We start from the raw sequence: 27,047 nt of genomic DNA, 5'->3' as shown, positions 1-27,047 counted from the left end.
CACCGGGAGCATACTAACATCCTTCTTGCCCAAATAATTCTTCAAAAGGTTGGAGTTAACATAGAATTCAAAAGCAGTTTGCTTCTCATAGAATTCAAAAGCAGTTTGTTTCTCATACACCCGCCAGTTTTAGGCGGTGTCTTCTCTCTTTATAATTGCCCAGAAGTATCCTTCATTATGGACGTGTACCGTCTCGACTTACTTCTGGAATTGCAGGAAACAAACTGCTTTTGAATTCTATGAGAAGCAAACTGCTTTTGAATTCTATGTTAACTCCAACCTTTTGAAGAATTATTTGGGCAAGAAGGATGTTAGTATGCTCCCGGTGAAATAAATATTGACGGGAGATACTTTAAGTAAATATCACGCTCCTGATGAAGCAGTAGCGAAACATCAGCCGGGTGTCGAGTTGATTTATTGTTCTTGTCCTTTGGATATAGGAAATAATTGCTCTGGACATATTAATACTATTGAAAAACACTTAAAAAAAACACAGTAAAAATCAATGTGATAAAGGTTGACTATAAATGATGAGAAGTCCGGACAACCCCTGTTGAATGATTCAAGGGTGTTTGTCGCCAGGCTTGCCGATACAGTCATTTTTACACTATAAAAAATTTTATATAAAAGAACAGGATATAAACCATTATTTACAGGAGGTGGAATTACTCTCTTTCCCAGATGAAGCCTGTGACTTCTTAAATGCTGAGATCACATATAGTGAGGTTTACTAAACAATTCAGGGTCTGAAGCTGGGGAAATCTCCAGGCCTAGATGGGTTCAAAGCCAAATTTTATAAAGCTTTTCATTCAGTGGTGATCTACCTTTGGATATGTTTAGATTTCTTCTGAGTCTAACCTGGCTGGGATAACTTTATTGGCTAAAAATGGGAGAGACCCCACACTCTGTGGGTCATACTGACCAATTTCCTTGATAAATATTGATTTAAAGATCCTTGCCAAGATCTTGGCGACCAGATTGGGGTAAGTAGCTCCTCTCATCCACAAGGAACAGTCTGGATTTGTTTCAGGCAGACTGGCTTCTGATAACGTGAGGATAGTTCTGGAATTGATCTGGAGGGCACAGCATGGTAATATCCCTTTAGTTCTTCTGGCGGTGGATGCCAAGAAGACTTTCGACTGGCCATATTTGTTTAAGGTATTAGAGAAAATAAACCTAGGCCCTGACTTTATTGGTTGGATCCAGCATCTTTATGAGAACCCTAGGTGTTGCTTAAAAATTAATACGTTATATGTATTGTTGGTTCTACTGTAAACCGTTGTGAAGGCCAGTTCCAAACAAGGGTATATAAAAATAAATAAATACATGGGGAATACACATCACCGTTTGAGGTAAAGTGGGGGTATCAGACACGAATGCCCTTTCCCGATTTTGCTATTTGCCCTGTCCCTAGAACCATTTGCAGAAAGGATGAGACATAATTCTCAAATTCAGGGGATGTGGGTGGTCTCTTATTATAAGCTTTCCATGTTCGTGGATGATCTCTTTTTTTTTTTTTTTTTACAGTGGCTAACCCAGAATCCTCATTGCAGTTTTTGCTGCAGGATATGAGCATTTGGTAAAGTCTCTGGTTTTAAAGTTAATGAGGACAAATCCGAGTTTTAAAATATTTCAGTTCCAAGTGACTCTTTTGACCGCATTAGGGCTAATCTCCCATTTCGTGTAGCAAAGGGGTGGGTGAAATACTTACGGGTGAAAATCTGCCCTGAGGTAAAGGATTTGTTTGGGCTTAACTGTACTCCTTTATTTTCTAGCATACAAAAAGATTTAGATGGGACAGAGGGGGTTTCTCATGGTTTGGGAGGATAGCTATTATCAAAATGAATGTGTTGCCCCATTTTTGTTACTTTTTTTTCAAACTTTGCTGATGTATGTGCCAGACTCATTGTTGACTCTGTGGCAGGTTAAGCTCCTCAGATTCATCTGGAAATGCAGGCCACCTAGAGTAGCTAAAGCAGATTTTATTTAGATAAGAGAGGGGGCTTACAAGTTCCCCATTTGAGGTGGTATTTTGCTGCGTCCCAATTGAGTGTGTTTATACACTGGCATAAAGATGGGGAACTGAAACCCTGGGCTTCCATCGCTGAGCAGGGTGCCAGGGATCCCCTGTTACATATTAGAGCCTGGCAACAGGGTGGGGTCAATCTCTCTGGTTTGTTGCTTTTCCCTAGATTAATTTTTAAGATCTGGGGGAAGTGGAGGTCCAGATTAGTGGGTGATAAACAGGCCTATCATTTGACATCCTTCATGACAGATCTTTTTCTACAGGGGCAGAATCAAGAGGGATTGATCGTTGGAGGGGGAGGGGTTTGTTTAAATGGGAACAGTTGTGGGATGGCCAGAAACGTCTTTTTTTTTTTTTCTTTGGTGAATTACGATAGCTATATCAGGTCTTCGAATCTGATCTTTTTGCTTATAATCAGATTCTGCATTTCTTTTCCTCAAAAGTTAGACAAGAGCTTAAAAAGGGCAGATCTCTCTTTGAAAATTACTGTACTCAAGCTGACAAGTTTACTAAACTTATTTCCAAGTTTCTCACCCTGTTCAGTAATGAACTTCGGGGGAAGATGGCTTACCAAATTGCTTGGGAATGGGACTTAGGGGGTCCTCTTGAGGTTAAAGAGTGGGACCAATGCTTCTTTACAGTCAGCAGGTGCTCAGTATTCTCTACAATAAAAGAAAGTGTATAAGGTACTTTATAGTTGGTACTTAACCCTTATTAGACTCAGCAAGATGTATAAGGGATTGGATGATCAATGCTGGAACGGCTGTGGTGCTAGGGGTACTTTCCTGCACTTGTGGTGGGAATGCCCGGCAGTTGGGAATTTATGGGAAACTGTGCTGGACTTTATTTATTCATTAGCTGGTAATCGGGCACCCAAAGATCCCAAAGTTTGTCTATTATGTATTCCAGCAGTTGTAGGGTTTATGTCCTTTCAGTGCTTGATACAGCAAGTTGTCACAGCCGTCAGATGCGAAATTGCCTTCTGGTGGCGCAGGCCCACTGCCCCATCTTTAATTGATGTGAAATCTCAATTGGATAGAGTGTATTATTTGGGGAAATTAACAGCCATTTGTAATGACAGGGTAGCCAGCTTTGAGAAAATTTGGCAACCCTACATACGATGGAAGTTTAGGTCAAACGTATGATTGCCCATGCTGAGTGCAGCTTTCGAATTGGGGTAATTATTAAGCATCTCTTCCCAGGTTTCCCTGATTCTTCTGTGTAGCTTCTGGGTCTCAACTTTGGCATTTCAGCTACATTCAATTGCTGTGGTTTGACTGTTTATATACACTGTTAATTATTTTTTGAGGAGTATGTATCCTCCTTGTGTATTGCTAATAGGCAACTAATTCTTCGGTACCTGTCTAGGTCTTTCTTTATCTGTTCCTTAAATTTTCCACCAAGTGTAGTATTTTGAGGGGTGGGGGAAGGGTTGGGGTATAAAAGGAAAAGTCAATACCAATTGTATTACGCTTTATCTTTTTGCTGTACTTTATTAATAACCTTGCATAGAATTCTTGCATTATGATTGTATGCACTGCTTGTGTATTATGGTTCTTTTCTGTTGACCAATAAATATTTAATTACAAAAAAAAAAAGACAAAGGTTGGAAAAACTCAAAGGAAGATGTTCAGGAGGAAGTGGAGGAGGTACTTTGTGTAATGTCGGCAGAGCCTGGCTATCCATGCCCTGCATGTTACCTGTTAATTCCCACGTTCTAGGGCTCATGCTGTAGCTAGGCAAGAGAGGCATGAATGATTTCCTAGCGTGTAGCAGATGGACTCAGGATCAGTGGGTATAGGGTACTCCTGATAGTAGTTGGAGATGGATCAGATTTCAATCTGACGTCAGTCCTAGTACATATACCCCTGCAGGAAGTGCAGCTGTTAAGTATTTTCCATCTCCATAGCAGTTCGGGACTCTATGCACGCTTGCACAGCGTATTTACCAAAAGCTACCCAAAACAAGAAATCTTACCTCTACAGACGAGCCCCGCTCTCCTGCAGTGACACCCCTTGGGTCCCTCCCCCACTTGAGAATTCCCGAGGTGATTTCCGCAATCCCTCGGAGGTAAGCCTTGGTCCAGCAGCTGACCCTCGGCGTTGACTTAGCCCCCGGCAACGAGTGAGGCTGAGAGGCAGCGGGTACAACTTTGAGCGCGGCGGTGAAGGTATTTCCCTCTCCCCCCGCAGCCAGGGACTGCCCGGAATGAGACCGGGAAGCGCTGAGACAAAGTAAGGTAGAAAACTAAAAGTCTCCGGTCTCCGAAGTTCGAAGAGTCGCACAGGTTGCCAGCTGGTGCCAGTGCTACCGGGTTGATCATCCCTAGCAGGGCTAGGCCCTGGTCAGATCCAAGGGTCCTCCCACGTGGAGACCCTCCAAGGTGGTCGCCATATTGTCCGCGTGGTTGCCGTCGCCATCTTGACCTGTTCGCCGCCCTGTCCGCCGTCTTGACCCGTGTGCACAGAGGCGAGCCGTGCACACAAAGCCCTTGTGCGCACATAGTCACGCACCCAAGTGCCGTGCGCACAATGACGCGCATAGCCACACGCTTACTGGGCTGGGCGCATAAGTTCGGCCCGTGCGCACAACGGCGCACGCATCTCCTTGAGCGAGCACCAAAACTACGCGCACAACCTCGACGTACCAGAGCGCATAACTAAGCCACCCGGGCCCTGTATTTTATGTGTACAAGCCATGGCACCACCAGAGAAGAAGCTCAAGGCTCAGGGCCTCTGCCCAGCATGCCACATTAGAGCCGCGCAGCATGAAGAGGCCACGGCCCTGTGTATACAATGCGAGGAGGTCTTGGGGGATTCAGCCCATGGCCCTCCCCAGCCGGTGCCGGGATCCGGCTCCTCGGACAGTATGCCGGACCTCGCGTCTCTCAGCGGGAGCCTCCTTCAAACAGGGCTCCCCAGGGACACAGCGCCTCTTAATATAGACCCAGCATCTATCTCCAGGGTGGAATTCTTCAAAGGCCTGCATACATTCGTCCACATGCAGCCGGGGCCTCCGATAACACGACCACAGCCTCCGCCAGAGGTCCTCAACATCCTGGGACCCTCTAGGCCCAGAGAAGTGCCTCCTCTGCCCAGAAGCCCCACTTTCGGGGACACCGAGAACTCGGACGAGGATTCAGAACCTCTGGAGGAAGGGGAACTCCCCCCAAGGGACCGAACACCACCGAACCATGAGGCGTTTCTTCACCAAGGCTGAGCTTCCAGACCTGGTCACACACAGCTTGAAAGAGCTCGCTATCCCGGGCACAAGTGTCTCGGGGGAAACCTAAGACAAACCCCCTCTTAGAGGAACCCAGTCAGACCTCCCGTCATTTCCCACGGTTACAAGCCGTCCAGCAGCTAATTGACATGAAATGGGAAGCCCCGGAGACCACTTTCAAAGGGCGTGCCCTGGCAGCAATGTACCCCCTGGACCCTGCTGCCAAAGATCTCCTGGCATGTCCGAAAGTGGATGCCATGGTCTGCGCAGTCTCGAAGCGCACTACTATCCCATTCGAGGGAGGAGCAGCACTCAAGGATGCCCAAGACAGTCGTCTGGAATCCATCCTCAAACAGTCCTTTGACGTCTCCGCTATGTCTCTACAGCTCGTGGCCTGCTGTGCCGTAGTGACACACGCCTGCTTATCACAGACCAGGGACAGCACTCCCGGGGAAGCCCTGGAACCAGCAGTATCATTCCTCACGGATGCTGCCTCTGATCTGGTGCGCACTGCGGCTAGAGGAGTGTCATCCACCGTGGCGGCCAGAAGGCAACTCTGGCTCCGAAGCTAGTCAGCCGACGCGTCGTCCAAAATGAGACTCATGAGGATGCCCTTCAAGGGAACCCTCCTGTTCGGAAGCGAACTGGAGAAGATAGCCAACAAATGAGGCGAATCCCCACTACCGCGGCTACCAGAGAACAGGAATAAGAGAAACCAGCGACCCTTCCCCCGAACTTCTAGGGGCAGAGGATCACAGCGCTTCAATCCATACAGAAGCACATATCAAGCGGCTCATCCTGCAGGCAGGAGCCAGTCCTTTCGGAACAAGCACAATAAAAAGGGAGCCGGCTCTGGTCCAGGTCCCAGCTGCACCCCACAATGAAAATCAGCCGACCCGTCCAAGGGAAGAAGCCATAGGGGGCAGACTTGCCCTATTCTACCAAAGATGAGTAGAGAGAACTTCGGACAAGTGGGTCCTAGCCATCATTCGAGGGGGATATTATCTGGATTTTCACCACATCCCTCTGGAGAAGTTTGTGAAATCCCCCTGCCACGACCCCTCCAAGAGGACGGCAGTGGAAACTATGCTGACCAGATTACTCGCCTTAGAGGCTATAACAACGGTGCCCTCGCAACAAATAAATACTGGACACTATTCCATCTATTTTATCATCCACAAGAAAGAAGGGGTGTTCCGGCCCATCCTGGACCTCAAGTCGGTCAACCGCCACCTGAAGATTCCTCTCTTCCACATGGAAACCCTACGCTTGGTCATAAGGGCGATACAACCAGGAGAATTCCTTACATTCCTGGATCTGTCGGACGCCTTCCTGCACATTCCGGTCCATCAAGAGCATCAGTGTTTTCTACGCTTCGCGATCCTGGACCATCACTACCAGTTCCGGGCACTACCATTCGGGTTAGCCACAGCATCCCAGACGTTCACCAAAATCATGGTGGTAGTGGCAGCAATACTGAGGAAGGAAGGAATCCTCGTACATCCATATCTGGACGATTGGCTGATCAGGGCGAAGTCACCAGGCGACCAACAGAGTCAAAATTCTACTGGAGAGCCTTGGGTGGGTGGTCAACACAAACAAGAGCTGTCTGTAGCCCTCCCAATCTCTAGAATACCTGGGAGTTCGGTTCAACACCAAACAAGACAAGGTCATCCTGACACCGACAAGGAGATCAAAACTGATAACCCAGTTGCGAACCCTGTTGAGCGAGTTTCGTCCCACAGCATGAGACTTCCTCCAAGTCCTCTACCTTATGGCATCCACACTGGACGTAGTGCCATGAGCAAGAGCTCACTTGAGATCCCTACAGCGCTCCCTACTGTCACGATGGAACCCACTGTCCCAGAACTACGCCGTTCGTCTCCAGCTCCCGGACAAAGTTCAGACCCAACTACGATGGTGGCTACAAGAAGGCCATCTGAGCCCAGGGAGTGAGGCTATCCTCACCGACCTGGATCCTGATCACCACGGATGCCAGCCTACTAGGATGGGGAGCACACTGCCAGGAGCTGACCGCCCAGGGGCAATGGAGCAAAGAAGAGTCGGGATGGAACATCAACCACCTAGAAGCACGGGCAGTCAGACTAGCCTGCATTCGGTTCAGTCACAGACTCTGGGACAAATCAGTCAGTCATGTCAGATAACGCCACAACAGTGGCCTACATCAACCATCAGGGAGGAACCAGAAGCCAATAGGTGTCTCTGGAAATAGACCTCCTAATGACGTGGGCGGAAGTGAACCTTTGAGAGATCTCAGCCGCCCACATCGCGGGGAAAGACAACGGCGCTGCGGATTACCTCAGCAGAGAAAGTCTAGACCCAGGAGAATGGAAACTGTCGACCTCAGCCTTCCAGTTGATAGTAAACTGTTGGGGAACACCAACCATGGACCTCCTGGCAAACCGGTCCAATGCCCAAGTGCCCAACTTCTTCAGCCGCAGACATGAACCTCAGTCCCAGGGAATCGATACCCTGGTACAGACCTGGCCACTGGAAACTCTACTATATGCCTTCCCGCCGTGGCCCCTGTTGGGTGGAATCATCCACAAGATAGAACACCACAAGGGACCAGTACTTCTAGTGGCCCCGGTCTGGCTAAGAAGGCCGTGGTATGTAGACATGCGAAGGTTACTGACAGAGCCCTCTCCCGCTACCGCCACACAAGAATCTGCTCCAACAAGGGCCGATCCTCCACGAGGACCCAGCTTGATTCTCGCTTACGGTCTGGCCATTGAGAGGACTCGCCTGAGGAAGAGCAGATACTCGGGGGCAGTAATTGACACCCTGCTCTGAGCACACAAGTTCTCCACATACATAAGGATTTGGAGAATATTCGAAGCCTGTTGTGAGGACTGCAACATCATCCCACAGTTAGTCAAAATTCCCACGATTTTGGAATTCCTGCAGAATGGCCTACAGAAGGGATTGTCTCTCAACTCCATCAAGGTACAGGTGGCCGCATTGTCATGCTAAGGAACCAAGAGTGAGGGCTGTAGCCTAGCCTCTCACCCGGACATCTCCCACTTCCTGAAAGGAATCAAGCAGATCAGACCACCCCTAAAGTGGCCGGTTCCTCTATGGAATCTCAACCTAGTCCTAGACTTCTTAGCAGGAGCCTCCTTCAGACCTCTCCATGGCCTGTCCCTCCGACTATTAACATTGAAAACGGCCTTCCTGGTGGCAGTCTGTTCGGCCCGTCGTATCTCTGAGCTACAAGCACTGTCCTGCCGGGAGCCGTTCCTCAGACTCACTCTGGGAGCCATTCAGTTACGCACGGTCCCATCCTTCCTCTCCAAAGTGGTTTCTCACGTCCATCTCAACCAAACCATCTCGCTACCATCGCCAGATGAGCATAAGAATCCGGAAGAATCTCGCTGTCTGCGCCACCTCAACGTCGGCAGACTTCTAGTCCGATACCTGGAAAAGTCGGAATCCGTACGAAAGACAGACCATCTATTCGTCCTTCACAGCGGGAATAAGGAAGGGGAAGTGGCCTCGTGGGCAACCATAGCCTGTTGGATCAAAGAAGTTATCAAGGCGGCCTATGTAGAAGCAGGCAAGCCACCGCCTTTGCAAGTCAAAGCCCATTCCACTAGAGCCCAGGCAGTGTCCTGGGCGGAAACCAAGATGCTGTCACCTGCCGAGATCTGTCGGGCGGCGACATGGTCCTCCATCCACACCTTCTTCAAGTTCTACCGCCTGGATGTTCAGGCTCAAGAGGACACAGCATTCACAAGGGCAGTACTAAGTGGGTTACGGATAGCCTCCCACCCGGTTTGGGAGTAGCTTTTATACATCCCATTGGTCCTGAGTCCATCTGCTACACGCTAGGAAATGGAGAAATTACTTACATGATAATTTCGTTTTCCTTAGTGTAGACAGATGGACTCAGCATCCCACCCACGGCTGCCGTCATTCATGGAATTCTCTGGTGACATCCCCGAGAGCGAGATAATCACGGGTAAGCCAAGCTTTCCCTCCAATTAGGACACCCATCCTACCGGGTGTCGACGTTTCTCGGTTGAGGGCACTGGTGGTCTCCAGCTATAACCCACTCAATCAGTTCAAGTTATTCAAGTTATTCAGTCACACATATATCCACAATTGCTTTTCGAGGAGAATACTGAAGAGCTGCACTTCCTGCAGGGGTATATGTACTAGGACTGACGTCAGATTGAAATCTGATCCGTCTCCAACTGCTATCAGGAGTAGTCCATCTGTCTACACTAAGGAAAACGAAATTATCAGGTAAGTAATTTCTCCATTACACATGGGCTTAGAATCGAGCTCCTGCACCTTTTAAGAGTCATCACTTGTGTCTCTTGTTGCAAGATGCTGAGAGCAGAGCCCAGGTTCTGATCCTAATATGAGCATCAGGAAGTTATGACTTTTTCATGGCACACCTGATGAAGTCTGAAGGCACCCCAGTGTGCCATGGAACACTGATTGGTGAAACACTGATCTAAGGGCCAGTTGTATATGAATCAGAAGTTGCCTCTAACTTTTTTAGCTACATGCTCATATTGTTGCCCACATCCATGGTGCCTCTCATGATAGTGTTTTTTTTTAATATTTGTCTGTCTAAAGATGTCTGTGCATCCTGTCATAGTAGAGGTAGATTGGGTAATATAGCTTCTGAGATTAAATAATGTGGTGATTGTGATTGTAATGCTCATGTCAGATATGCATTTTTCTTCAGATGTGAGTATAAGTAATGTGTCCTGAAGCTAAAGCAGTAACAAGTAGGATGCCAAAATATTTAATATAGCAATATAAACCTAAACTGCATGCTCTTACAAGGCATTGGAAGGCATATATATCATTTGTGGTATAGCTGATTTTCTATTTTTAAAATTCTTTCTCATCAATTCTTATGGAGTAATATTCTCAAAATTTAAATTTAAAAAAGTGGAGAAAATATTAAGTGGATTGTTTGCATTGGCTTTGTCATTCATCTGTAATGACATGTTAGGATACAGAAGCTGTGTGGCTCTTCCGCTCCTAGTCCAGATGTATACAATGTTATCAGAGGAATCACTTATCAGATACAGGATATTGAGGTTTATGCATATTTAAATGAGCATGAGATTGTATTCTGCTATTCAGAAATGTGATTGCCCTAAAATGTTACATATGAGGATTTATCTGGACTTTCCAAGATTTGACATTGCCACTTTGAGATGCTTTTTAAACAGGAGATGCATTTTATTTTTGTTTGCCAGAGTAACTCTAACTCAGAACATAGAACATAGATACTGTGCTGTAGTGGGTGAGGTACAGTGCAAATCCTAAAGAGCAGTGATGATATTGCACTAGACCTCCAAGATGACTGGAAGACATACATTCAAGGACTATAGTTACACCCAACTTAGTGAGCATGGGGAGGCCCGATTTTAATTCAGATGGGGGCCTTGGTGCTAGCTTAAATACTAATCTTATAAGAAGCAAAGTTGAAGATGTTTAAAATGTTCTACTAGTGGAAATGGTGACCATCATTGTAACAGATTTTAGAAGTGCTGGGGAGGATGAGGAGAAAAAGGTTTAAGAGATTAGGTAAAAAAATGAGAGGGAGCTGGTGTTGGGTTGTGCAAGGCAACTTGTGTGCATCCACCCAAAATGCACAAAGCCCAACTGGGAAGACTAGAGAGCCATTTTGGTCTTTTATCTGCCATCAGTCACTGTTATGGTTCACTTGCTATGTGAAGTTGCAGGGGCTCAAATTGCAAGCTTGATCATTTTAAGCAGCCTAATTAATTTTTGTTCATGTTGCAGAGGTGTATTAGAGCAATGAAACCACTGTACAGTTTGTCAACATTCTTTATGGTGAGGAAGGGTGCAAGGAGCAATGTTGCAGATCATATTTGATTTGCATTGGAAGGGCTTTGTTAGTGCTCAGCACTAGAATAGCAGCACGTGCTGCAGGTCAGGATTAAGGTAGCTTAGCGTAGCTGTTTGCAAAATAAAAACCTACCCTATACCTGACTCTAGTCGCTTTCTCATCAGAATTAAATGCATTCAATGGAGAACAAATCTGAATTTCTAGAGCCCTGTATTGTGAAGGTTTCTTGCTGATTGAATAATTTTTGTTTTTGCAGTGCAAGCTTATTGTTTGCCAGATGAGTAATACCCGGTGCCAACCTCTGAACTGGCTGCTCGTGCCATTAGCTCTTGTCGTCCTTGTGGTCATTTCTGGATTAGCTCAGGAGAGTGAAACTTTCCTACTGTATGTGCTTACTGTTCTCATCACCATTGCACACATCCATTATGGAGTACAAGTGGTAAGTAGTTGTCTTGTATGGACTTTGTGCTTTTAAGCTGTGACCTAAGGTAGGAACAATAAGAACTTCTGGTTGGCATTGCTGATTTCAGTGAGCAGATCTCTGACAAACTTGGGAATATCATCTTTCTCAGAGGACAAGCAGGATGGCAGTCCTCACACATGGGTGACATCATTCAATGGAGCTTGGCACAGAAAATTTGTCAAAGTTTCTAGAACTTTAAGCAAGCTGAGGCATGCATTATACCACATGGCCACATAAGAGTCCCTCAGTTTTTTCTGCAGAGCTTGGTATTTCTCATTTGTCATCAAAGTTTTTGGAGTTTTTTGCTGTTTTTGCCTGGCATTGAACATCATGAGGATCATGTGGTTGTCAGTCCCTCTGTTTCCACTTTAGATCCTTATTCAGGGTTTTCAATGTTTCGGTAAGTTTTCTTTCGAGTCAAACCACCAGGGCAGCATTGTGCTCAATGCTCACCATCCATCAATGGCCACTGCCAACATTTGGTATTGTGTCCCTTTTATTTTTCAACACCATGTCCTCAGGGTTCCAGCAGTGCCCTCCGGGCAGGAGGACTATGTCTATCATGGATCTCCATGATGTCCTCTGCCTGGGGGGGGGCATCCATGATGCCCAGAGTTGCTGCAAGTTTGCTCATATGACCCCTAAGGGACACCAGGCCCGATTGGAGAAGATGAACCATGTATTTATTTATTCTGCTTTTCGGCACTTCCGAGCAGATTACATTCAGGTACTATAGGTATTTCCCTATCCCCAGAGGGCTTACAATCTACACATGTACCTGAGGCAACAGAGGATAAAGTGACTTGCCCAAGGTCATAAGGAGCAACAGTGGGACCTGAACCCTGGACTCCCAGGATTGTAGCCCACTGCTTTAACTACTAGGCCACTCCTCCACTCTTTGGACTCAGGAAGACCAATGCATCTGCATCAGAGGCATTGACATCTGGGGACCTTAGTGCTGCACAAATGGCCGTCTATTGATCAACATCAGCGGGGCCATAGACTCAGTCTATGTTAATGGCTTCCAGAGTGTCTGGAGATGGGCCATTGGCCAGCTCTTCTAGGTCGAAGATTTTGGGTTCATTTTCTTTGACCTCAGCACCAGGAAAGGACTGAGCTGAACATCAAGGGAAGCCGAAGAAGCATAGTCATCATTCCTTGCTGATGCACAGTGCCGATGCTTCATGAGGCAAACCTGTGGTGAGGAGCACTATTCCTCCACGGTTTCCAGGGGATCGCCACTGCCTCTACTAGTCCTGATGTCCACCACCGATCCTCCTCTCTGTTCTGAAGAGGATCTAGTCATGCCTCCTGGCTCCCAGTCAGTCTTGGTATTGGCGATCTTCAAGGAGGAGCTGGAGAAGCGAAGGCAGCAAGCCATGGAGAAGACACGGCAAGGCCTCTGCGTCAATACACCAATGGCACTGAGCCCAGCTCTGTTGCTTCTCGAGCTGCTGTTCGGCTTCCTGCATGCACTTATCGGAGCGCTACCAACACTTGTTTTGGATGGCAGCTCATCAGATGGCTTTCACTCTGACCCGTCTCCTCCCGATGACAAAAGGCAGTCTCCTCCAGGTTTTGTCCAGTTGATAACAGAGGCCAAACAGGTTACATTGTAGATGGAGGAAGATAACTGGCCCAAGATGCTGGATATCCTCCAGTTTGTGGAGCCTCCTAAGATCTTGGTAGTCCCAGTGAACGAGAGGAGTTGCTGATGAGGATGTGGGAGAACCCTCTCTCGGGGGCTTCTGTTAATATGAAGGCGGATGCGATCTATCTTGTCCAAAATGCTCCCAGATTCGACAAGTATCAGCTACCACACCAATCAGTTGTGATCGCATCTGCTCTCAAGAAGGCCACTTGCCTCCAGACCCATTCCTTGGTGGCCCTGGGGAAGGATTCGCGGGCCATGGACATGCTTGGGAGGAAAGTATTTCAGAGAGCTATGCTCATTGCCTGCATAGCGGCCTACCAGTTCTTTAAGGGCCAATACAGGCGGGACATCCTATAGCAGGTGCAGGAGTTGGCCAAGCAGCTGTCTCAGCAGCAGCAGTAAACTCTCCAGTTGCTGGTGCACCGGGGCCTGGAGTGCAGAAAACACAGGGTCTGCTCGACATACGATGTTTTCAAGGCAGCATGGAGAATCTTCGCTGCAAGGATCAGCACCCACAGATTCACCTGGCTGCTGGCCTCTGATCTGTCAAGAAGTGCAGGAAAGATTTGCTGATGTGCTATTCACAGGAGAGAATCTCTTCGGAGGTAAAAGTGAAGGACACAATGACTCAAATTTGTGAGCCCCACGCGATGCTCCAGAAACTCTCTCTACTGGCACTCAGGACCTGCCCCTCTCATCCAGTAGGTCTTTGAGATTTTTTTTTTCTGCCCAACGAGACATTTATCCTTCCCCCATCTTAGTCCCATTAGCAGCAGGCTCCTCGTAGCTGCCCAATGCAACAAAGAGCCCCAAAGCCTCAGTTGGCATCTCAATCAACTCCTGGGATGGCGTTTTGACTGGGTTGGCGAGAGTGTAGCCAAAACTCTTGCACTTGTGATAACAAATCTCCTGGTCGGGGGCAGGCTGCAGTTCTGTGCACACCACCAAATTGCCCCTCAAGTCCATTTTGGGGATTGTTAGCACATCAGGAAGTGCTCATGTCTGAGCGTTCCACCTCTTAATGACCAGAGCGGTCGAGCCTGTACCACCAGGGCAGAGAAGGCAGGTATTTTACTCCCGGTGCTTCCTGATTCTAAAGAAAATAGAGGAACTCTATCCCATCCTATACCTAAGGGCCTTGAACAAGTTCCTCAAAAGAGAAAAGTTCAAGTTGGTTTCCCTGGGCATCTTGATCCATTTCCTGCAAAAAGGGATTGGCTATGCTCTCTCTATCTCAGATGCATACACTCACATCAAGGTCTTCCACAGCCACCAGAAGTATCTCTGATTTTATGATTGGAAAACAGCACTTTCCTAGCGTGTAGCAGATGGACTCAGAACAAGTGGGTATAGTGTGCTCGTGCTAGCAGTTGGAGAAGGATCTGACGTCAGCACGGGTACATATACCCCCACAGGAAGTGAGACAATTCAGTAATTTCTGTCTCCAAAGCAGTTTGGAGAGCCTGCAGATACTTAAGGGTCCCGAGGTTTCGCATGGAAACTCTGCGCTCAGTCAAGAACGCAGTACAGCCAGGAGAATTCCTCACGGCGTTAGACTTGTCAGAAGCCTACCTGCATATCCCGATCCATCAGGATCATCAGCGCTACCTACGTTTCAAGGTTCTGGGACGCCACGTCCAATTCCGGGCTTTGCCCTTCGGGCTAGCCACGGCGCCGCGGACCTTCATCAAGGTGATTGTAGTGGTAGCAGCGGCGCTCAGACGGGAAGGAATCCTGGTCCATCCCTACCTAGACGATTGGCTGATCAGGGCGAAATCATGAGAGGAGAGCCATCGGGCAACCAACAGAGTGATCGCCCTTCTGGAAAGCCTGGGATGGGTAGTCAACCTAAACAAGAGTTGCCTACAGCCTTCCCAATCTCTGGAATACCTGGGAGTCCAGTTCGACGCCCAGGCAGACAAAGTCAGTCTCACCACCAAGAGAAGGTTAAAACTTCAGACGCGTCTCCGGTCCTTAATGGGAGCCAGCCGGCCCATAGCTTGGGATTATCTCCAGGTTCTCGGCCTCATGGCATCCACCCTGGAAGCGGTACCCTGGGCAAGGGCCCATATGAGACCTCTGCAACGCTCCCTGCTCTCTCGCTGGAGCCCTCGCTTCCGGAATTACTCCGTGCATCTACCTCTGCCAGCCAGAGTGCGGACCCAGTTACGGTGGTGGTTGCAGTCCAACCACACGAGCAGGGGGTCGAAGATGTCCTCCCCCACGTGGACTCTGCTCACCACAGATGCCAGCCTGAGCGGATGGGGAGCACATTGCGAAGAACTCACCGCCCAAGGACGGTGGAGCAGGGAAGAGTCTGGGTGGAACATCAACCGACTAGAGGCACGGGCAGTCCAGTTAGCCTGCCTGCAATTTGCTCACAGACTGCGGAACCGGGCAGTCAGAGTGATGTCCGACAACGCCACCACGGTGGCATACATCAACCGTCAGGGCGGAACCAGAAGCCGACAGGTGTCCCTAGAGATAGCCCCACTGATGGCTTGGGCAGAGGCGAATCTTCAGGACATCTCCGCCATCCACATTGCCGGGAGGGACAACACCACGGCAGACTTCCTCAGCAGAGAAAGCCTAAATCCGGGGGAATGGCAGCTGTCGCCCACAGCCTTCCAGATGATTGTGGATCACTGGGGGATCCCGGACATGGACTTACTAGTGGACAGGTCCAATGCTCAAGTACCCAGGTACTTCAGCCGCAAGCGAGATCTGTTCTCTTACGGGATCGACGCCCTGGTTCAGCCATGGCCTCCAGGGACCCTGCTATACGCTTTTCCTCCGTGGCCCCTGCTGGGCACCCTCATCCACAAGATTCAGAAGCACGGGCCTAGTTCTTCTGGTGGCACCAGACTGGCCAAGAAGACCCTGGTACGCGGACATGAGAAGACTACTGGCAGGGGAGCCCCTTCCCCTGCCTCCTCTCAGGGACCTGCTCAATTCTCTCTTACGGTCTGGCCATTGAGAGGGCTAGGCTGAAGAAAAGAGGTTACTCTGAGCCAGTGATAGATACACTCCTCCGAGCTCGCAAGTTTTCCACTTCCCTCACCTACGTAAGGATCTGGAGAGTATTTGAAGCCTGGTGTGACACTCACGGCACCAATCCACATGCGACCACAATCCCTATTGTTTTGGATTTCCTGCAGGATGGGCTTCAGAAGGGTCTCTCCCTAAGCTCCATCAAGGTTCAAGTGGCTGCGCTGTCTTGCTATGGTCCCAGGAGGGATGGCAAGACCATTGCCACGCACCCAGATGTTTCTCACTTCCTGAAAGGAGTCCAGCACATTCGTCCGCCACTGAAGTGGCCAGTGCCTTTGTGGAACCTCAACATAGTTTCGGGGCCTGTCTCTCCGTTCTTTCACTTTGAAGATGGTGTTCTTGCTGGCTGTATGTTCGGCACGCCGCATTTCGGAACTACAAGCGCTGTCCTGCCGTGATCCCTTTCTTAGAATCACTCCAGAGGCTATCCATCTTCGCACGGTTCCATCCTTCTTGCCTAAGGTAGTCTCACAATTTCACCTCAACCAGACCATATCCTTGCCAACCACGGCGGGTTTGAAGAAATCAGAAGAAGGGCATGTGTTACGCCATCTAAACATTGGCAGATTGCTGCCCAGATATCTGGAAAAGACAGAAACAGTACGAAAGACGGACCATCTGTTTGTCCTTCACAGCGGCAAGAAACAAGGAGAAGCGGACTCTCGGCCCACTATCGCCCGCTGGATTAAAGAAGTTATCAGAGCGGCCTACGTAGAGGCCGGGAAGTCACCGCCTCTACAAGTCAAGGCTCATTCTACCAGAGCCCAAGCAGCATCTTGGGCAGAATCTAGGATGCTGTCGCCTGCAGAAATATGTAAAGCGGCGACATGGTCCTCCCTCCATACTTTCTCCAGGTTCTACCGTCTGGATGTCCAGGCCAGGGAGGACACAGCATTTGCAAGGGCGGTCCTCAGGCAGCCTCCCACCCAGTCCGGGAGTAAAGCTTTTGTACATCCCACTTGTTCTGAGACCATCTGGCTACATGCTAGGAAATGTTGAGATTACTTACCTGATAATCTCGTTTTCCTTAGTGTAGACAGATGGACTCAGCATCCCGCCCGGCTGCCGGTATACAGGGGTATCACCGATTCAAGGTAAGCCTTATCACTTCTTACATGAGTGCGTCCACTATACCAGGTGTCGACGTCTTCCGGTTGGGAATGCTGGTGGTCTCCAGCTACTATCAATCGGTCAGGGGAATCCTGTTTTCACTATTTCATTGACCGTCAGTACACATATATCCATAACAGCTTTTGCAAGGAAGATTACTGAATTGACTCACTTCCTGTGGGGGTATATGTACCCGTGCTGACGTCAGATCCGTCTCCAACTGCTAGCACGAGCACACTATACCCACTTGTTCTGAGTCCATCTGTCTACACTAAGGAAAACGAGATTATCAGGTAAGTAATCTCAACATTCCAGTACCTTGTTCTGCGGTTTGGCCTAAGGTCTACCCTGTGAATCTTTACAAAATGCCAGGCCATGGTGACAGTGCACCCTCGCAGACTAGGAGTTCATGTTTTCACCTATCTGGACAATTGGCTGGTTAAGAGCATCTCTCAGGCAGGGGCCAAAGGGTCCATGTGCTGGATCATCTGGGTGTTTTGGTCGTTAGGGTTCGTCATCAACTACCCCGAGTATCGTCTCAGCCTCTCACCTCGATTGGACGTTATGGAAGCCCTGCTAGACATGGCTTGGGCCAAGGCCTTCTTTCTGTGGCAACAGGCACTACTTTGACCATTGCAGTAGAGATTCAAAAGAGCTGGCAGGCTGAGACAGGGAGGGAGTGACAGAAGTGAGTGGGAATTATAGGGATGAGCAACTGAGTGGGAAGGATAACAAAGCAAGGGAAAAGGGTGAGGGGATGAGTGAGAGGAAAGGTAAAAGGGAGAGAGAAAATAGAATAGGGGATTTTGGTGAGGGTTGGGGTGTGTATAAAAAAAAAAAAAAGAGAGAGGAGGATGTTTGTGTAAACAGTCTTCTTCTTTTCCCTGCTAATCCAAGTGTACAATCTCAGGATGGCTGGAAATGAAAACTTTCCAGGTATGGAGAGTGGGGGATTTTTTTTTTTTTAACCTTAACTTTTAATTATTGGGTATTTGATATGTTTGCTGTTTTGAAATAGTTGATTGATTTTGGGGAAATGTTTAAAGTTTTTTGTTTTCTCACAGGACAAGCAGAATGGTAGTCCTCACATATGCGATTCTCCGTTCGGGATACAACCCGAACGGAGAATCGCAAGCTGTTTTTGCATTGTTGATATACAGTTACTTGTTGCTTGATGACACTACACCATTGTATTTCATTCAAGACCTTGGATTGTCTAAGCCCCTGAGGCAACAGCTGTTGAGCTGCGAAACTCGGCCTGAGTCGGGCGGTTTCATGAATACGTCTCTACTTTTAATACATTTTTGAAAAAGATCAAGTCATCTATCCTTTTGTGTTTACCTGGCGGTCATTATAGATCACCTACCTCTTTGCTTTCTGGGCCCTACTGGACATGCCCAGCATGGCACTAACCCTGCAGCCAGCAGGGGTCCCCCTTCAGTCTTCTTTTTTCCACGCAGCAGTAGCCACGCGGATAAGGAGCTCTGCAGAGATTCCTGACAGGAATTTTCCTCACGGAATTACTAAAATTTAGTTTACCCCACAGGGGTCCCTCCTTCAACTTTTTCAAGCCGTGGTACTCCGGTAAGTTGCTTTTTTTTTTTTTTACCCGTTTTCCGTCGATTACCGTAGAGTTTGGCCCTTGTGGCCTACTGGCCGTCGACCGTACCGCGGCTCAATTTTCTCATGGCCTTGGCGTCTGGGTTCCGCCGGTGCCCGGACTGTAATCGCACCATGTCCATCACAGACCCTCACAAAGTCTGTGTAATGTGTCTCGGAAGTGAGAACGATGTCCTAACCTGCACCAAATCTGCCCTTATGACACCAAAAGGTCGCAAGGCTAGAATGGAGAAGATGGAACTTATCTTCCGCGCTCAAACCCCGACTCTGTCCATTGCATCGATGTCATCAGAACCGGCACCGTCAACTTCGCGCCAGCATCGACCTCCGGCCGGTGACCATCCGGCATCAACGACTTCTCGGCCTTTGTCACCCTCTACTTCCCCTCAGGACCGAGGGGATTGTAGAGAGAAACATCGCCACCGGCATCGAAAGTCGCGGTCCATTGAGGGAGCAAAATCATTGACCTTGCCATCGTCTGAGCCGTTGTCGAAGAAACCCCGTCCAGAAAAGGCACCGACCTTTTCGGTGACTGGGTCACCGAGGCAACCCTCACCCGACAGGGTATCAGGAGCCGCGACTCCGCCTTTAACAGTGGTCCTTCCGGCTATGCCTCTGCCTCCTTCTGTTCCGGAGCCGGGGGCTGCTTGCTCCAGGTCTCCGAGAAGAACTGGACCGGATGGTTCAGGAGGTCATCGACAAGGCGATGCATCGACTCCTCCAGGTTCTTCCGGCACAGACACTGGTACCGATTGCGGAACCGACCATTGACCCGATTCCAGCAGCGTTGGCACCGCTGCTCTCGAGGATGGAAGCGCTTATGGCCACTTTTCCACCGATGGCTCCAGTGCCCTCCCCGCTTGCTTTGTCATTGGGAGGAGAAACACAGTTCTGCATCCCTCCTTCAGGAGTTCTACAGATGCCTCAGCCGTCGATGCTGATATGTCCAGTGCCACCGATCCACCCATCGGTGCAGACGTGTCCATCGGCACCACCAAGCCAGCCATCGATGCCCTCTATGCCTGCACCGGTGCCTTCGATGCCCTCATTGGTGCCTCCAGTTATTCCTTCGAGTCCTTCGGAGCCTCGACCAGGACCTTCAGGGATCCCACCGCCCTATCCTCCTCTAGTCCCTAGAGGACCAGGTGCTGATCCCTACGATACCTGGACTGATGATTCTTCACCTTTCCTTCATAAATTTGGTGAAGGAAATGTCTGAATTGGTTCCCTTCCAATTGCAGACTGAACAAGAAATCCACGGCTCTCATGCTAAAATTTCAAAAGGGAAACTTTGATAAAATGAGAAAAATTGTTAGAAAAAAACTGAAAGGAGCAGCTACAAAAGTAAAAAGTGTGCAAGAGGCGTGGTCATTGTTACAAAATACCATTCCAGAAGCACAGTCCAGATGTATTCCACACATTAAGAAAGGTAGAAAGAAGGCAAAACGATTACCGGCATGGTTAAAAGGGGAGGTGAAAGAAGCTATTTTAGCCAAAAGATCTTTATTAAAAAATTGGAAGAAGGATCCCAACAGAAGAAAATAGGATAATGCATAAACGTTGGCAAGTTAAATGTAAGATATTGATAAGACAGGCTAAGAGAGACTTTGAAAAGAAGTTGGCCGTAGAGGCAAAAACTCACAGTAAAAACTTTTTAAAATATATCCGAAGCAGAAAGCCTGTGAGGGAGTCAGTTGGACCGTTAGATGATCGAGGGGTTAAAGGGGCACTTAGAGAAGATAAGGCCATTGCGGAAAGATTAAATGATTTCTTTGCTTCGGTGTTTACTGAAGAGGATGTTGGGGAGGTACCCGTAATGGAGAAGGTTTTCATGGGTAATGATTCAGATGGATTGAATCAAATCACTGTGAATCTAGAAGATGTGGTAGACCTGATTGACAAACTGAAGAGTAGTAAATCACCTGGACCGGATGGTATACACCCCAGAATTCTGAAGGAATTAAAAAATGAAATTTCAGACCTATTAGTAAAAATTTGTAACCTATCAATAAAATCATCCATTGTACCTGAAGACTGGAGGATAGCTAATGTAACCCCAATATTTAAAAAGGGCTCCAGGGGCAATCCGGGAAACTACAGACCGGTTATCCTGATTTCAGTGCCAGGAAAAATAATGGGAAGTGTTCTAAATATCAAAATCATAGAACATATAGAAAGACATGGTTTAATGGAACCAAGTCAGCATAGCTTTACCCAAGGCAAGTCTTGCCTCAAAACCTGCTTCACTTTTTTGAAGGAGTTAATAAACATGTGGATAAAGGTGAACCGGCAGATGTACTATACTTGGATTTTCAGAAGGCTTTTGACAAAGTTCCTCATGAGAGGCTTCTAGGAAAAGTAAAAAGTCATGGGATAGGTGGTGATGTCCTTTCGTGGATTGCAAACTGGCTGAAAAGACAGGAAACAGAATAGGATTAAATGGACAATTTTCTCAGTGGAAGGGAGTGGGCAGTGGAGTGCCTCAGGGATCTGTATTGGGACCCTTACTTTTCAATATATTTATAAATGATCTGGAAAGAAATACGACTAGGGAGATAATCAAATTTGCAGATGATACAAAATTGTTCAGAGTAGTTAAATCATAAGCATCAAAATGGCAGATGAAATTTAATGTGGATAAGTGCAAGGTGATGCATATAGGGATAAATAACCCATGCTATAGTTACACAATGTTAGGTTCCATATTAGGTGCTACAACCCAAGAAAGAGATCTAGACGTCATAGTGGATAACACATTGAAATCGTCGGTTCAGTGTGCTGCGGCATTCAAAAAAGCAAACAGAATGTTGGGAATTATTAGAAAGGGAATGGTGAATAAAACGGAAAATGTCATAATGCCTCTGTATCGCTCCATGGTGAGACCCCACCTTGAATACTGTGAACATTTCTGGTCGCCGCATCTCAGAAAAGATATAATTGCGATGGAGAAGGTACAGAGAAGGGCTACCAAAATGATAAGGGTAATGAAACAGCTCTCCTATGAGGAAAGACTAAAGAGGTTAGGACTTTTCAGCTTGGAGAAGAGACGGCTTAGGGGGGGATATGATAGAGGTGTTTAAAATCACGAGAGGTCTAGAAAGGGTAGATGTGAATCGGTTATTTACTCTTTCAGATAATAGAAAGACTAGGGGGCACTCCATGAAGTTAGCATGTGGCATATTTAAAACTAATCGGAGAAAGTTCTTTTTTACTCAACGCACAATTAAACTCTGGAATTTGTTGTCAGAGGATGTGGTTAGTGCAGTTAGTATAACTGTGTTTAAAAAAGGATTGGATAAGTTCTTGGAGGAGAAGTCCATTACCTGCTATTAATTAAGTTGACTTAGAAAATAGCCACTGCTATTACTAGCAACGGTAACATGGAATAGACTTAGTTTTTGGGTACTTGCCAGGTTCTTATGGCCTGGGTTGGCCACTGTTGGAAACAGGATGCTGGGCTTGATGGACCCTTGGTCTGACCCAATATGGCATGTTCTTAAGATGACAGGCATCAAATGATGGTGCTGTTACAATTCCTGCATGCTCCCAAGGAAATAACCTCCATCCCTATCCACCAGGTTCTTCTATCAAAAAGAACTGGGAACGTCTTGGCTCGGTTGCTCCATTATACAGAAAAGCTGACACGACCTATCTCGTTCAGTCAGCTCCAGGCTTTCGCAAACCTCAATTGGATTATCAGCTCTATATGACCCAATACAACAGGGTCTTATTTAAGCAGATACAAGACTTAACAGACTTCATGCCTCAGCAATTTCAAGAGCAACTCCAAACCCTAGTAAACAAGGGGTTTGAGGCAGGCAATCATGAGATCAGATCATCTTACAATATCTTTGACACTGCTACCAGGGTATCTGCAGCTGCTATTTTGGCAAGAGGATGGGCCTGGCTCAAGTCTTCCGACCTTCGTCCTGAAGTTCAGGACAGATTGTCTGAACTGCCCTATGTAGGAGACAATCTGTTTGGCGAGCAGATTCAAAGGACGGTGGCGGAACTCAAGGACCATCATGAGACCCTGAGACAGCTCTCTCTGATGCTTTCTGAGTACTCTTCAAAACAGTCTTTTTGGAAGGACTCTAAGAAGTCATTCTTCCGCCCAAAGAAGTCCTACCTGCCACCATCTAGAACCCGTTCTATGAGACCGTTTCAAAAAGCTCAGTCTCGTCAGACACTAAAACAAAAACCGCAAGCAGCTCCTCAGCCGGACTCTGCTTCCAGTTTTTGACTCCTGCATAGACAGCAGCAGCCAGCTTCCATTGCCCCACATACCAGTGGGAGGTCGATTGTGCCATTTCAACAACAGGTGGCACTCAATCACCTCAGACCATTGGGTCCTAGCGATAATTGCTCAAGGTTATCGTCTGAACTTTCTCTCCATTCCACCGGACTCCCCACCTCTATCAACGTGGAGAACATCCGACCACTCGCTACTCCTGGAGCAGGAGGTCTCCCTCCTCCTCCAATCCAGAGCAACAGAACCAGTGCCATACTCATAACAAGGCCTAGGGTTCTATTCCCGGTACTTTCTAATCCCCAAAAAACGGGAGGCGTTCGTCCAATTCTGGATCTACGTGCCCTCAAGTACCTCCAGCGAGAGAAGTTCAAAATGGTAACCTTGGGCTCTCTTCTTCCTCTTCTACAAAGAGGAGACTGGTTCTGCTTTCTAGACCTCCAGGACGCATACACTCATATCGCAATAATTCCATCTCATCGCAAATACCTGAGGTTTCTAGTAGGCCCCAAGCACTACCAATACCGAGTGCTTCCATTCGGCCTTGCGTTTGCACCATGAGTCTTCACAAAATGCCTCGTCGTAGTTGCAGCAGTCCTCAGGACTCGAGGTGTCCACGTCTACCCCTATCTAGACGATTGGTTAATCAGGGCTCCCACTCAGCAATCTGCTCTGTCGTCCCTACATCTTACCTTACACACTCTAATTTCGCTCGGATTTCCCAATTACGACAAATCCTACTTAGTCCAATCTCAAACCTTATCGTGCATTGGAGCAGACTTGGACACCTTGCAGGCAAAGGCTTTTCTGCCTAGACAGCGAGCTCTCATGCTCGTGTCTCTTGCACACCAGCTGCAGTCTCCGCGCTCCATGACTGCACACCACTTTCTCATCCTCCTGGGACACATGGCGTCCTGAGTTCAGGTCACCCCAATGGCCCGCTTGGCCATGAGAGTCATGCCGTGGACTCTAAGGTCACAATGGACTCAATCCATTCAGCCCCTGTCGACCATTGTCCACGCATCAGACTTGCTCCGTCAGTCTCTCGCCTGGTGGAGAAATCAGGTCAATCTCCTCCAGGGCTTGCCCTTCCAAGCTCCAGACCCTCAAATAACTCTCACCACTGATGCTTCCAACCTCGGCTGGGGAGCCCACATGGCCGATCTGCAGATACAAGGATCTTGGTCTTCAGAGGAAGCCAAACACCAAATAAATTTCCTGGAGCTTCGAGCAATCAGATATGCTCTCAGGGTATTTCAGGATCACCTCTCCAACCAAGTCATCCTGATCCAGACGGACAACCAGGTGGCCATGTGGTACATCAACAAACAGGGAGGGACGGGCTCCTTCCTTCTGTGTCAGGAAGCTGCGCAGATATGGGCGAAAGCCCTCTCCCACTCAATGTACCTCAGGGCCACCTACTTGCCGGGGGTGGACAATGTGTTGGCAGACAAGCTAAGTCGCACCTTTCAACCGCACGAGTGGTCTCTCAATCCCTCAGTAGTGAACTCGATCTTCCACCAATGGGGTTATCCTCAAATAGACCTCTTTGTGTCACCTCAAAATCACAAAATAGACAACTTCTGCTCTCTCACTCGCAGCCAACACTATTAGCCAAGAGACGTGTTCTCCCTATCATGGGCAACCGGTCTCCTATATGCATTCTCTCCACTTCCACTTCTCTCGAAGACTCTCGTGATGTTACGTCAGGACAAGTGAACCATGATCCTGATAGCACCCCACTGGCCGCGCCAAGTGTGGTTTCCAATACTTCAGGATCTCTCCATTCGCAGGTACATTCCCTTGGGAAAGGACCCGCTTCTGATTATGCAAAACGACGGGTGCCTACGCCACCCCAATCTTCAGGCCTTGTCCCTGATGGCATGGATGTTGAAAGGTTAATCCTTCAACCATTTAACCTTTCTGAGCCAATCTCCCGTGTCCTGATTGCTTCACGGAAGCCTTCCACGAGGAAATCGTATTCTTACAAATGGACCAGGTTCACGTCATGGTGCTCTTCTCAGTCCCTTGACCCCTTACCTGTCCAATCACCAAGTTTCTGGACTATTTCTGGCATTTGTCAGTCAGGTCTAAAAACTTCCTCCATCAGAATGCATGTCAGTGCGGTAGCCGCCTTCCATAAAGGTGTCGGGGATGTTCCTATATCAGTATAACCCCTTGTAACACGTTTTTTGAAGGGCTTGCTTCACCTCAAGCCTCCTTTGCATTCTCCGGCCCCTTCTTGGGACCTCAACCTAGTTTTGGGTCGGCTCATGAAACCACCATTCGAGCCTTTTCAATCCTGTGACCTTCACTATCTCACATGGGAAGTGATTTTCCTTTTGGCAATCATTTCAGCTCGCAAAATTAGTGAGTTACCGGCTTTAGTTACCTACCCGCCTTACACTAAACTTCTGCAGGACCGGGCAGTACTCCGCACTCACCCTAAGTTCTTGCCTAAGGTAATATCGGAGTTTCATCTCAATCAGTCCATTATACTACCTATCTTTTTTTCCCAGGCCCCGTTCCAATCCAGGAGAGCAGGCTCTGCATACCCTTGACTGTAAACGGGCTCTAGCGTTCTACCTAGACAGTACAGCTGCCCACAGGAAAAGCACTCAATTGTTTGTCTCTTTCCATTCCATCAAATTGGGGCAGCCTGTGGGTAAGCAGACTCTTTCTTCCTGGTTTGCGGACTGCATATCCTTTTGCTATCAGCAAGCGGGCAGTCCACTTCAAGACCGTGTTAAGGCACACTGTGAGGGCCATGGCAACTTCAGTAGCACATCTACACTCTGTGCTGCTTTCTGACATTTACAGGGCTGCCACCTGGAGTTCTCTCCATACCTTTACAGCCCATTATTGCTTAGACAAAGCCAGAGGACAGGATTCCATCTTTGGCCAGTCTGTCTTGCGCAACCTATTTACAAAGTGACGTACCAACACCCTTCCGCCTGCCCGTTTAGGGTTCAGGATGCCCTCAACCAAATTTCATCCCAGGCCTAGTGCCTTACATGCCTGCGTACATTTGGTGCATGCTCGGACATCCTCAGCTCGGTACTCACCCATATGTGAGGACTACCATCCTGCTTGTCCTGTGAGAAAGCAAATGTTGCTTACCTGTAACAGGTGTTCTCACAGGACAGCAGGATGTTAGTCCTCACGAAACCCGCCTGCTGCCCTGCGGTGTTGGGTTTGTAACATTTTTTTATTTTTTTGGCACTACCTGTAGCTTTTTAACAAAACTGAAGGGGGACCCCTACTGGCAGCAGGGTTAGTGTCATGCTGGGCATGTCCAGTAAGGGCCAGTCAAAGTTCTGGAAACTTTGACAGAAGTGTTCCGTGATTGGGTTCCATCCTGTGATGTCACCCATATGTGAGAATACCTGTTACAGGTAAGAAACATTTGCTATCCTTATTCTTAATTAGGTGGTGGTTTGTCATGTTTAGAAATATGCCTTTTCCTCACTGTTATGATTGATTTATATTTCTTGACTTTGTTTTATGAGGAATGATGATATTTCTGTGTTTGATTTAATGCCTTGTATAGGAGTCTGGCTTTCAATGGTTTCCAGTACAGTTTTTGTCTGCACCTTACTATTTATACTTTATGGCCTGCATTTGTGTCTGAGATGAGGTAATCTGTTAGCTGAGAAAATGCCTTGAAGGTTTTTCTGATTTTGGTAGAGACTGCGATTCATGATTGAAGGGGCTCCATGGATGGTAAAAATGATGGCGCTTAAGCCTGCTGGATACTAAAATGCCTGCAGCAAGTGGTGGAGATTTGATTGC

General features: G+C 47.9%; 1 protein-coding gene across 1 annotated transcript in view; it reads left to right on the top strand.

Annotated features, from left to right (window-relative positions):
- Nucleotides 1–27,047, top strand: part of SELENOI (selenoprotein I) — a 161,542-nt gene that overhangs the window by 129,075 nt on the left and 5,420 nt on the right. Inside the window, exon 9 of the mRNA XM_029596256.1 lies at nt 11,365–11,547. Within this exon, the coding sequence (XP_029452116.1) occupies nt 11,365–11,547 (183 nt within the window). The remainder of the gene's footprint in view (nt 1–11,364; nt 11,548–27,047) is intronic.

Source organism: Rhinatrema bivittatum, chromosome 3 (genome assembly GCF_901001135.1).
Source record: "Rhinatrema bivittatum chromosome 3, aRhiBiv1.1, whole genome shotgun sequence".
Classification (NCBI taxonomy): domain Eukaryota; kingdom Metazoa; phylum Chordata; class Amphibia; order Gymnophiona; family Rhinatrematidae; genus Rhinatrema; species Rhinatrema bivittatum.
This window is presented reverse-complemented; position numbering and strand designations above follow the sequence as displayed.